Here is a 13056-nt window from a genome sequence, read left to right as displayed (position 1 = left end):
TCACTTAATGCTGTAGGGCTGGCTTTATCTCCTACAAATGATCTTTGATTATATTATGCAACTGGTTTGACTTCACTAAATGGGAATGGCTGAGAGGGAATGGTCTGGTTAAATGATAAAAATGTCAAAGCTCAGGTCTTGTATGAGATGGGGCTTGAAATCAGTGTTGAAGACACGTTCTTGTGATCTCCACACCCTTACATTTTGCTCCACCTATGAACACTACACTACTTCTTGTGTCAATAGCGATACCCCAGAAAAGTTGCATATAAAAATTATTTGTAAGAGACTAAGCTGGTGGGATGCATGATAAATCAAGATGCACAAAAGCTGGGTTTACAATCATCTGATCCCTAAGCCCACTACTGATCCAAGTTTACACTGCAAATTAAGCCTAAGCCTAGATGCACTTCAACAACAACAGACAACTCATTAATGTAAGAGAGGACGAGCTGGAAAATATAGATCAGGTATATGTATAAATTAACAACTGGCATCTTCAGGAGATTAGTTAAGTGTTATTTTAAAGAGATTTAAATGACAGGTGTCAAACATAGCCTTTAACTTCACAGGGCCTCTGGGGCAGTAACTGAGAGAAAGGAAATGTCTAAACTCTTTCTATAAATCTAGAAACATCGTCCTCTCACTCCCTGGTCTGCAGGTCTTGTGTTGTTGGTAGCTAAGTATCTTAGCTAGCTGAATCCTGTTCCTATAGCCTGTGTGTGTGTAAAGAATAATAAATTATAGTTTGCTACGTAAAAACTGCAGCAGCCATGTTGACTGAGGGCCTCAAAGACTACTTTGCCCAGAGATCTATGGTGTGTTGTGTTATTATGATGATTGTGGTTATGACAATGATATGATGACGATGAAGCATTTCCTGGTCAATATGCATTGATTTAAATAAAAACATATCACACCTATGTCAAACTTATATAACACCCACCTATTCTTTCAAACATTATCAAGCACAAAATAAAGTAGACGAGATACTGGATACTTTACACATAATATTGAAAGATATTGGATAATAACTAGAAGGAAGTCAAATAATATTTGCCAGTAACCCCAACTTAGTTTCAAGTGATTTGGGAGGCCTTCTTATCCAAAGTGGAGGAAAGAAAATCATCTGCAGTGTAGAAACCCCATTTCTGGGTGAAAGAGAGAGTCAGAAAATATGATGTTATGAGATAGAGACAGAAGCTGAGGTGGTATAAATACACAGAGTCAAATGAGAGCATAAATCAGTCATGATAACAGCTCCCCCGTACAGCGTACCTTATCCCATTTTCTCTGTCCTTTGCCCTCTCTCTCCTCTCACCTTTCTCTGTTTCCCATCATCTCTCTCCTTATCTTCTCCTCTCACTTATCTTGTCTCCATTTATCTTTCTGTCGCCTCTCCTCCCATCATTTTTTCAGTCTTTTCACCTTCCTCTCTCATCTCTGCCCTCTTTATCCTTTGCTGCCTATTGTGTGTATTTTTTCACATTTCATCTTCCCATCTTACTTCCTTTTCTCCTTCTTTTTTCTCCTTATTCCCTGCCTCCTTTCCTCCTCCTCTATGTTAAATATCCTCTCTCTATCCTTTATTCTTTCCCTGCTCACCCTCTGTCTTTTTTACTTAGCTACTTATCGCTCTTTCTTCTTCTCTTTTCCACAGTCTGCCTCTCTGTCAGTAGGAGCGTATTAAGTTTATTTACGTACAGCCTGTCACGTCTGCCACAGAGATATACTAATCCATTGCTGAGCCTTAGAACAGCATAAACACAGTGTTTTTATAGTTACTGTTGACTGATTTTGGATGAGCTTCTGAAATACCAAATCCCTGGCCTTCATCACAGGAGGAGAAATTAAATCTGCCACCAAATCAGCAGGAAAGCTTAACACAAAACGCACTGAAAGCTGACCAGTTTCTGTTCAGGGTCAAACACTGACACCCAGTGGTCAGGAATGGAATCACAACATTTAAAAATGTAAAAATTCTGTTTATATTTACATGCAGATGTGTTTAAATGCTAGATCAAGGCATAGGTAATACACACTCTTACAAGCACAGGAGTAATGCCATAGGTGGGTACAGTGCAGCTTTGTGATTGTATGTATGCACGAGAAAGCCTGGCAAGGAACAGATGTAGAGAGGAAGCGTGAGAGCTAAGGAATAAGAGAAAGAATGACATGACAGGGAAAAGGGAGTAACAAGGGGCAGAAAAAGACAGAGAGAAAAGCATGCGGAAGTGAAGGGAGACAGGTCTGACAGCTTAGGAAGAGAGAGGCTTAAAAAAGAGAGATGTATGTGAGGGTTTAACAGGGTAAAGAAGAGTGTCAGAGGGCAAAACATTGTGAGTCATGTTTGTGTGTGTGTGCAAAGGCAAGTCAGAAAGAGCAAGTCCATAAAACATTGATTCAGCCTTTTCCTCTGTGTTTTTGTTGAAGTGATGCAGCTGGTAGAAAAGCTGTTCCACTTGACATCCAGTGATACAGCAGTGAATAAACATGTCTGGTCATCTGTGACCTCAAACTGGTGATCATCATATGACAATCAACCATCAGCTTACATAAAAAAAGCTCCTGCTTTTATCAGAAAAGACAAAAGCCCTCTTCATATCAGTGATCTTTTACCTTTGACTCGTCTTGAATATGTTCACTGTCCTACTTCCGTGTAAATGTTTTTTTTACATGTAACAGTTTTTTTCAGATCTGTCTGCCATTTCTAGTTTCCAGGATTACTGAACACTGACAGTAAATACACGAGGCCAAAGCAGAGCTCTGGATTGAACACGCTGTGACGTTAATGTTCCTAAACAAGAAGAGAGAGAAAGAATGATGCAAAAGCGAGAAAAAAGTGAAACGTTATGAAGGAGAGGCAGTGAGATTAGGAGACAGACGGAGACACATTTATTTTGAACTCTTTCTCACTTCTGCCTGCTTTCCCTGTTTTCCATTTCCAAATATAACATGATGAAAATTCTGTAATCAAATTTAAGGAGTAAATTCCATTGTTATATACTCCAATGCCATGTGTCTATACAATGGAGGAAAGCTATCTCAACTTTACTCCCACACAAATTGATCAAACAGCGTATAAAAAAGCCCTCTGTAATGCCACAACCTGCTATTATTCATCGTTAATAGAAGAAAATAAGAACAACCCCAGGTTTCTTGTCAGCACTGTATCCAGGCTGCCAGAGAGTCATAGGCCTAGACTGGACCACTGTAACTCCTTATTTTCAAGATGTCCTAACAACTCTGTGAAAAGCCTCCAGCTGATCCAAAATGCTGCAGCACAAGCACTGACAGGAACTAAAGAAAGAGATCACATTTCTCCCGTGTTAGCTTCTCTGCACTGGCTCCCTATAAAAGCCAAAGTAGAATTCCAAATCCTTCTCCTTATGTACAAAGCCCTTAATGACCAACCTCCATTGTATCTTAAAGACCTCATTAGTACCCTGTTATTCCAACAGAACACCTTCGCTCTCACAGTGAAGGTTTACTTGAGCTTACCAGAGTAGAATGGGAGGCAGAGCCTTCAGCTGTCAGGCTCCTCTCTTGTGGAACCAGCTCCCAGTTTGGATTTGGGAGGCAGACACCCTCTCTACATTTAAGATTAGGCTTAACTTTCCTCTTTGATAAAGCTTAGTGATGACTCGATCAGGTGAGCGCTGAACCATCCACTGCTGCTTCTGCTGCTACAGGCCGAGGCTGCTGAACTCCAGCACTTTTCCCTCTGACTCCAGAGCTGCAGGATCTTCATCATCCTATTTAAATCAGTGCTGCTATCATTATTAATAACACTATTCCACCCCTAAGTATCACTGTTATTATTACTGTTATAACAACTTGAAAACAACAGTATATACAGCTGTTCCTGGCCTCTTTCTCTCTTCTCTCTCACCCTCTCCCTCTCTTTCTCCTCTCTCCCCCCATTTCTCTGTAAGGTGCCTTGAGATAATGTTTGTTCTGATTTGGCGCTTTATAAATAAACTGAATTGAAATTAATTGAATTTTCACACCTGAGACAAATTCCACGAAAGCTGTAAAATATAGATAAGCGTGTGCTTGTGTGCAAGTGTGTTTAAGTGTCTATTTGTGGTTTTTCTGTCTGTCTTTCAGTATAATAAGACGCCACATGCATGCAGGTATACACTCAGAAATACACACACACCCACGCACACACAGTCTCAGGATGCAGCTCCAGAGAGTCTTGTTGCACGCAGATAATTATGACTGATGAGTGTGTCAGTCACAAATAGGCTTACCAGGACAAACACGTACACAATAACCCACACATCAGCAGGCAGTGAAGCCAAGCCAGAGACTATGAATAACAAGACAATATGTTTCTGTGTAAAATACACAACTTTTCCCTTTTGGGATCATGTGAGACACCTTTAAGAAAAAACATCACACACATGATCATCAGGAGCCTGAGTGAAATTAGAGACTACAAGCTGCTGAAGAAACCAGAAACAACAAAGCTGCAGAACTCTCCAAGTATCTCAGGTACGTGATCACACTGATGATCACAGAACTGCATAAACTGTTCATGCTATTGAGGAAAGTTACAATCGATTTAACTATGGATCAACACATCTCAGACAAATTTCACACAGCTCACAGAATCTTGCTGTCTCATCCAGAGCAACTACTACAACAACAGAACAAGTTTAAGTGCATTCCAAACTACTCTTTTTGTAACCTGTCACAACAAAACAATCAAGTATGCAAGTTTATCATTAGTTTGTCTTGGAGTGAATTTCGCAGCATATCTAATGAGCACGGCAAAGTGTTAGTGACAACCCAGCACATCAAAACCAATGACTGGAAGATGATATGACCAACAATCACCATCTACCCAAGCAGCAAGCTCAAGTGTCAGAGAAAAAGAGAGGGAAAAGTGGAATAAAGTATGTATGTAACAGACAGAAAGTGAGAGTGTGTAACTAGAAAAAAAAATGTCATCCTACCTCCAGCGATGGCAGTTTTTGTGCCCACTGTCACAGTGACAGCAGTGGTAGCGATCACTATCCTCCCTGCTGGGAGAGCAAAACACACAATTAGCAAGGGAATAGCAAGCAACCTTATCAACACATGAGGGCAGAAACACGGGTGCATGCATGCACATCAGAAATACACAAATATTCCTTCCAAACATAGACACATGCACGAGTATATGCATACGCAAGGACTGAGAAGGAAACTGTTCCCAGAAATATTTATGCTCTCACGTCCTGAATACATCTTCTGCGAGCACTCACAGTGATAGTGACAGCTGAAGTGTTAGAGCAGATATGCCAAAATGTGTCTGAAAATATGTGAGTGACAGACTGACTTGGACTAGGGAGGCAATATTTAATAAAGTCATGCGTTCCTTGTCTGTGCGTCTATTCACAGCCTTCGTGCCAGCGGAAGCCAACTGTCACCAAGCCACAGATTCCAGCCAGATTAACATTTTAAGCATTATGTAACACAGATTATGAGAAATAATGGACTAATACACTCATAGCAGAAGGACTCTGTGTGTGTATTATGTGTTTCCATGTGCCTCATATTTATATTTCTGTTATTCACTCCTCTAAGACAAAACCGGCCTATGACTCCATGACAGTCAAGGAACTTTGTAACCAGGAAATTCTGTGATAGGATTTTAATGGATTTTGAGCCACTGAATGTTGTAAGATGACATAGAAACATAATGACGAGAAAAAAATTTATGGCAACAAACTCTGACCTTCCAACAAGAATTCATCAAATCAGCAAAATACAAATAAACCAAAACCTTGCTAACTTCCTAAGAGAGGAGAGGAGGCTTCCATACTTTAATTGCATGCTCATGCAATGAGAGAAAGAATGAGAGGAGGAGCAGGAGGAATGAGACAGAAGAAAATAAAAGAGAAAGCAGAGTAGAGCTAGAGAGAAACAGTGTCAAAGAGAAGGGTGAAGAAATGGAAAACAGCGACCACAGCACTTCTCATGCTTTGAAACCAGGGGTGAGGAGGAACACAACGAGGATTAATAAAAACAGGAGGCATGCCAAGTATCAGTAACAGTTTTCCTCTACCCTCCTCCTCCTCCTCCTCCTCCACCTCCTCCTCCACCTCCTCTGCCTTCCTCCGTTTACTCTCTCCCTCTTCCGTTTGGTGCTCCACCTCCTCTGCACTCAAGGTGGGGCTATAGTCAGCCTCATAGTCCCTGAACACATCTGAACACAACACACTGCATTTACCGTCACCCAAATAACTACAGAGGACTAATATGCATTTAAATGTCAAACATTAAAATGATGGGGGTGTGATAACATGTCTCATTATAGTCATGTAAACACATTATGAAACATTTATCACCATCTTAAAATGGGATCTAGAAATAGAATTAGAAATAGGTGACATAATAACTAGCCTCAAATTCATCTGCATATGTGAAACACAACAAACTACATTTAACAAAGTGAGGAAGTGGATATACATAGTACACAGTATACGCTTCTCTGCATCATGAGGGACAACAGTATTAGCCGTCTCATACTCACTGAATTTACTTCAGTGTAATTACAAGTAAAATTCCTATCCTTTTTTGCTGCCTAAAGCGCTATGCAGTAATTTTTTTTGGCAAAGCACTTAAAATACACCTCACTGTAGTAGAAATGAATAAAAAAAATTAAATCCAAAAGCAGAGAGGAGCCAAGCTCAAAGTCACATCTTTCTTTCTGACTTCATTTCTCAACTAAATTTAAAAATGGAGTTAATTGTTAGTATGATTTGATGATACATATGATGACAGTAGCTGTTAAAATTGTCAGCCTGGAGCTGCTGATTATTCTTCATGGCAGCAAAATTATAAACCAAAATATCCACTGCCTCATTTAAAAAAAAAAACAAAAAACAAAAAAAAAACACATTCTTCAGACTTTCCAATCCTGTGTAAAAAAACAAAAACATGTTGATACAAACGACACAAATTCACAGTGAAGTAAACAGAAAGGAGCAGTTGTAGCCTGCTGGCTAAAGATAAATGAGCCTGTCACTGAGAGATTTTCGGTTCAACTTGCTAAGAAAATTGGTAATAAAAAAGGGTTTTGTGCGTCCGTGTGTGTGTGTTTGCTCAGTAGAGGTATCTCCTATACCTCTAGCGTCCTGCCTGGGCATGTAGTATAGAAACTGTCCAGCTGGGTACTCGGCTGCTCTGCGGTACCACACTGGGAAATGGTCCAATGTGAACATATTCTCCTTGTCTGTGGAGGTCAGGAAAGACCTGGGGAGAGACAAAAATAAACTTAAAGAGAAACCTATTATCCACTGCCTATAAATGATGACAAAGGCTAAGAAGGAGGAAGGAAAAGGAGGACAGGATAAGGAGAACAATGTGAGTAAACAGCAAAAAAGCAGTGAGATAGAGTGAAAACTGAGTTAAGGGGGAGGGGAATAAGAAGAACTCAGTAGTGAAGAGATTAGAAGGTTAAATTGTATTTAAAATAAAGGAGGCATTGTTAATGTGCAGTTGTTATATCAGCAGATGGATGTCAAACAACATACCGCACTATTTGTGTGATTGTGTGAGCGACATTAACTGCTTTTGATTGTAATAATTCTAATCAGTTGCTTAGGAAACTGTAAATGGGATTTTTAACAGCTAAAAACTGACCTGGAAACTTGTTACAAGTTTTCCTTTAATGGCGACCTCACACTTTACTGTAACTCAAATTGTGGAAAATTGTGAGTGGCTTTCTTACTCACTTGGCAATTCTTTTCTCAATACCAGTGTACCGCTGGAATCTCATCAGGCCTGAGCGGGTCCCCAAGAACGCTGTTTCTACCCCCTCCTCCATACTGAGAGAGAGAGAGAGAGAGAGAGAGAGAGAGAGAGAGAGACAGACAGACAGACAGACAGACAGACAGTAAGACAGTAAGATGGAGGAGACAGAGAGGGAGAAGGTGAATATTACTAAAAATTAAATGAGCAATTGCGATAAAAGTCCACATCTTAACTGTAGGAACATTTCAGTGGGTGTGCATGTGTTCATATTCACCCAGATGTGTTGAGCATAAGAGCAGTCCAGTAAGCTTCCATAGGAGCTGTGACCACAGCATCAAACAGAGTTTGTTGCAACAACTGCACATCACCTGTAGAGAGAAACCACAGGGAAAGACAAGAGGAAGACAAAGAAAATAAATATTAATCATTAAATGCCATAGTTTCAAACATAAACATAACAAACGCAGCTTACACATCGAAATTAATCTGGTTAATATTTTGGCTCTTTGGCCACTAAGTACATGTAAACACACAGCTTCCACTTGCTGATGAGCAGCAGGATTAAAGTGTATTTTAATTTTCCTCAATCAAAAGATGATGTGCTGAAACTGAAGTGTCCACTTACACTCCAGATGTGGTTCTTTGCCAGTGAGGTATCGTACTACAGCTTGCAGCTGGCTCAGCTTGCGATGGGCTGGGTCAATGTCTGTCTCACAATATGTCCTGCAAACACACGTACACAGGCATGTGAACAAAAATGTACAGCAGGCATATTTTCATTAAGAACTAAAACCAGTTATACAGTATGAACCCCATAATATATCTATGTTTCACTTGTTCTACTCACCATTCGCTGGCTATGGTCAGATCTGGAGCCAGTAAGTCGTGAAGACCTCAACAAAAACAGAAATAAACAGATATGAGTGTGGAAGAAAACGAAATGCAGACACAAATACAGATGAACTGAGACAGAAGAGAAAGACTAACCTTCCTCAACAGAGACATTTCCTGAGAAGATATACTTTCCATATCCTCTAGTTAACACTATGCCCAGACTGTCAAACACAGAAAAGAAAACATTATTTCTATCATATATAAAAGTTTTAAAAAGCTAATATATACTGTGACAAAAACCTTACTGTTATAGGTCAAATGAATCATGCATAATAACTACTACAGGCTCAGGAATACAGTGTTTTTCACAATAAGCATCTGTTGAGCAACAGTGTAGGCCAGACATAATATTAGGCTGGATTATATATTACTTACAGAAATTGCTATGTTTTTGCTATGAATTATTTCATAGAAGTATTGGCGGTTGTTCAGAATAGTAAATACAACATTTCAAAAGCTGACATCGGGATCCTGTTGACTTTAAAGCGATCAGACAAACCTAAATGGTGTTTCATTGATGATGGTGTAGAAGTAATCATTCTTCAGGAACATCACTCTCCTCTGTGAGAGACAAAGAGAGGGACAGAGTTTATAAAAAGCAGAGACAAAGACAGACAGGTTGCAAGGAAAATATAAAAAATACAAAAGGAAGATTAAAAGCACAAGTGAAAAAAAGAAAACAAAACTTGGACAACACAAGAAAAGACAATAAAATCCCAAAGGGAGAAAGAGAGGAAAATCTAATCATTGATCTAATATTAAAGATAGTTCCGCTTGCTGTCCTGACACACACAAACACACTCACAAACGCAAAAGTACTCACTCCTTTATCCACTGAAGTTCTCACGTCTAAAGATAACGTTCCAGTTTCTCCTTTCACCATGGCTGTCCTCAGCTAAAACACAGACATCATGCATTCAGCAATTTAAGAGTTTCGTTATATCATGCTACACGACTTACACTGACAGAGTAAAAAGAAAACAGAGAACTGAAAAGGAAAGATGTCTGTGTAAGTGTTTCTCACTTTCTCCTCCGTATCTTCCCACTCCACCTCTGACAGATCAACACTGTTGTAGTTGGGTTTTGGCTTTAGCTTTGTCCCCTCCTTATACTGTCAAACACACATACAAATGCACAAACAACAAAATAAGTCTTTAGTACCCAGTTTTGTTTTTACCCTGCATAGTCCATCACATAAATAAAGCAGAGGTATAAGTTTCTCAGCTGCAATAATTCCCTGTACAATACAATATGTGTCTGTACCAGAGGTCGTAGGTCAGGATGAGACAGGATGTAGCCATTGTTAGTGAGGAGGTAGGCATAGCCATGGACACCCAACTGAAAGGACAGAGAGATAAGACACAATCACATACACTATAGTGCATTACAGGTCATTGACATGTAGCTAGTTTATGTGGCACCATGGACCAACATCACTGACTGTCTCAGAGGAAAATCAGTGCAGTATTTTATGCTACGGTGTGTTTGTTTGTGCTGTGACCCAGTATACTGCATGTCGTGGATAGGTTTACCTTGTATCTTGGAGCTAATCTCATCAGTTCTCTTAGGGCCACATCAGTTCCCACCACTCCCAGCAGAATCCCATGAGACAACTAATGGACACACACAGCAGGTTCATACAGAGACAAACAGAGAATAAAAAGGAAGCTGACACCACACAACTACACTAATTTAAAGGGATGCCGGTATTAATGGTGATAAAATTAATACTTACAGTCTCTTTCTTCTTGCTGAACACAGGCATGGCTACTGAGGTCATCAGGAGCAGGCTTTGAGCCTGAGTGTTGAACAGCTGTGATCCAAAAGAGTCACACAAAGATTTTCATTTCATGTCCCGTGCTAAAATGCTAAAATAGTTAGCTTATGGTTGAAAAATATACAACTTTTAAATGAGTTAAATAAACATTAAAGTAGTGAAAACAAGTCTAAAGACTAAAACAAACAAAAACTGAAAGCTAGGAAGCAGCACCAAATCAGCATGTTAGCCGTCAGGTTTCACATGAAAAGTAAGCCAGACTACAGGGCTAAAATTACTTTTAAATAGAAGTTTAGCTCTAATGCTCTAAGTATTATTACCTCTTGTGTGTTTGGGAACTGAAGGTTGAGATGGAGGGGAGGAAAGACAACAGAAAGCATGAAATGGCAGTGAAAAGATGTCACATATACAAGCAGGGAGGCAGAGGTGAGGCAGACTGTGAGCATGCCTGTGCAATACTCCCTTGGACTAATTAGTAAAGGAATGTAATTCCCTTTGTCACTAAATAAATAAATACTTTGGTGTTTGATTAGTTTTTATGGTGAGTGCTATGGTGTTGCTAGTTATGTAACATAATATTGATAAGGTGTTCATGGTGGTTACAGGGTGTTTTCAGTCTTGGTGTTATCTGCTGTTAGTAGGCCAGTGCTAACTGGTTGCTAGGTTGCTGCTAAGGTAGTTTTGGAGGCTGCATGGTTGCTGTGGTGTTCTCTGTAGTTGCTAGGATGTTGCTAGGAGATTGTATCGGTGTCTGAGATGAAGTGGATGGAGGGGCTTTGAGTATTTCAGCACCACGGAGATAGACAGAAATGAAGAGACCGGCAAATGGTATCATGCAGAGAGACGGATGGACTGAATTTAATTTTTTTTTTTTTTGATTCCTTTATAAAACTATGATTTATTTGTTATGTGCTTTAACTTCAGAGTACACTGAGACATTGCACTATATAACTTTTTGATCAGCGGTATAGATTAATATAATGGATCACAAAGAGAAGCAATAGCACAGCTGTCTGAAATAAGTCTGATATTTTGATTAAGTATGCCAGATAATAATGATGCAAGATATAGAATAGTGTGAGTTCCCCATCAAATACACTAATAATGAGAGAAGCAGACTGACCACACTGTCCATATAGGCCTCAGTCCATATGATGTCATGATCATGGTTGATGACCATAGGCCGGCTGAGAACATGGAGGTACTCCATAACGTTTTCCTGGACGTCAGCCAGCGTGGAGATGTGTGTGTAGTAACCTGCAGGACACACAAATAGTTGTATACACATACTGTATATCACAAATTACTCAGATGGAAAATCTGGGACTCATACATTTTAGCAAAGAAAATGCTCACCATATTATTTTTATCTGTCTGCCTCCAGCCAGGGAATTATTTTGAGAGCAATAAATTCATTTATCAGACATCAGAAAACCTTGTGGTCCCAAAAAGCACTAAGCTGGTTTTTAATGAAAAAAAAACCCAGCTTTAATCTCCCATCGATGCGAATGTGCTTTTGACATTCTTTAAAGCTTGGCTTAGTCTAAGATTTATGGCATTTCTACAAGTGGAAGACAATGACGTCAATGGGATACCTGCAGTGAAGCTGCCTAGTGACAACAGGCTACTGAAGCACTGCCAGGTAAGAATATGTGAACGTGTGAAACCCTTTTTCCCTTTGTAAGGTTGCCTCAAGAGTGGTGCTGTAATTATTATCATGTAGACCTCCTTACTCAGCTAAAACTGAATCTACATATATACAATAAACAATCGGGAGTGTAACAATAAGCATGTTTGTCTGTTTATGACTGATATTTTGTTGTTGGCAGGGACAACTGCCAGTGTACGCAACAGAAGGGAGTGCACCTGTTACCCATCGCACACACACGCACAGACACACACACACAGATATGATATTTTTTGGCCAGGAATGTGTTTACAGTGTATCTGTGCTGATAATCAGGTATTTAGTCAGGGGTTTTTGATGTGCGCAGAGGAGGATAAAGTGATTAATTTCAGGCTTGAGCTGCTGCATGACCTCATGTACTTCACAAGAGGGCAGCACCTGATACCCAGTTCCATACAGCACCACCTGGGAACGCCACAGAGGGCCAGCAGGCCTCTTATCTGGCCAAGACGAACAAGAGGGGGACACTGTTTTATTCAAGTCTTAGTAATTGAGTGTTGCAAAAGAATTTCTCTATTTCTTGTGGCTGAAATGACTCAGCTTTCACCAAAAGAAAAAACACTTGGTTTTTACCCTTGTTGTTGCAGGCAATCCATTTGACATTTTCAGCAAATGTCATCTCTCGTCCAATTAGATACGTGAAGACTCGAACCTGGAGAGACAATCGAGTAGAGTATATAGTAAAATGATAAATTCTGAAGAACTTAAAACAAATACTTAGCATGACGTATGTGTGTGCTCACAGTACATATCACTGGGGCTTGTTTTTTACTCATGCTTGTGTATGAGAGTGTGTGTTATACCCGTCGATCTGGCCAGTTGAACTCTTCAAAAACATCCTGGAAGTCTTCCATGGCTCCGTCTGTTATCAGCATGATGGCCTGGTTACACAGGCTGCCCTGGCCCTGTGCTGCAGCCTTAACGCACACACAAGAACACACACAATTTA

General features: G+C 39.9%; 1 protein-coding gene across 3 annotated transcripts in view; it reads right to left on the bottom strand.

The window, feature by feature from the left end:
• cacna2d4a (calcium channel, voltage-dependent, alpha 2/delta subunit 4a) overlaps positions 1 to 13056 on the bottom strand; it is a 79099-nt gene that overhangs the window by 50529 nt on the left and 15514 nt on the right. For all 3 annotated transcript variants that reach the window (XM_041030162.1, XM_041030164.1, XM_041030163.1), the window contains exons 12-27: positions 12911 to 13024; positions 12681 to 12759; positions 11544 to 11677; positions 10379 to 10456; positions 10176 to 10256; positions 9907 to 9981; positions 9668 to 9754; positions 9467 to 9538; positions 9143 to 9204; positions 8737 to 8804; positions 8597 to 8642; positions 8375 to 8472; positions 8024 to 8117; positions 7731 to 7823; positions 7121 to 7248; positions 4965 to 5033 (exon numbers count right to left, since the gene is read on the bottom strand). In XM_041030162.1, the coding sequence (XP_040886096.1) occupies positions 4965 to 5033; positions 7121 to 7248; positions 7731 to 7823; positions 8024 to 8117; positions 8375 to 8472; positions 8597 to 8642; positions 8737 to 8804; positions 9143 to 9204; positions 9467 to 9538; positions 9668 to 9754; positions 9907 to 9981; positions 10176 to 10256; positions 10379 to 10456; positions 11544 to 11677; positions 12681 to 12759; positions 12911 to 13024 (1378 nt within the window). The remainder of the gene's footprint in view (positions 1 to 4964; positions 5034 to 7120; positions 7249 to 7730; positions 7824 to 8023; positions 8118 to 8374; positions 8473 to 8596; positions 8643 to 8736; positions 8805 to 9142; positions 9205 to 9466; positions 9539 to 9667; positions 9755 to 9906; positions 9982 to 10175; positions 10257 to 10378; positions 10457 to 11543; positions 11678 to 12680; positions 12760 to 12910; positions 13025 to 13056) is intronic.

The sequence above is a fragment of the Toxotes jaculatrix genome, chromosome 22 (assembly GCF_017976425.1).
Source record: "Toxotes jaculatrix isolate fToxJac2 chromosome 22, fToxJac2.pri, whole genome shotgun sequence".
NCBI classification, from domain to species: domain Eukaryota; kingdom Metazoa; phylum Chordata; class Actinopteri; family Toxotidae; genus Toxotes; species Toxotes jaculatrix.
The sequence above is the reverse complement of the archived record's forward strand: the minus strand, read 5'-3'. Positions and strand labels throughout refer to the sequence as shown.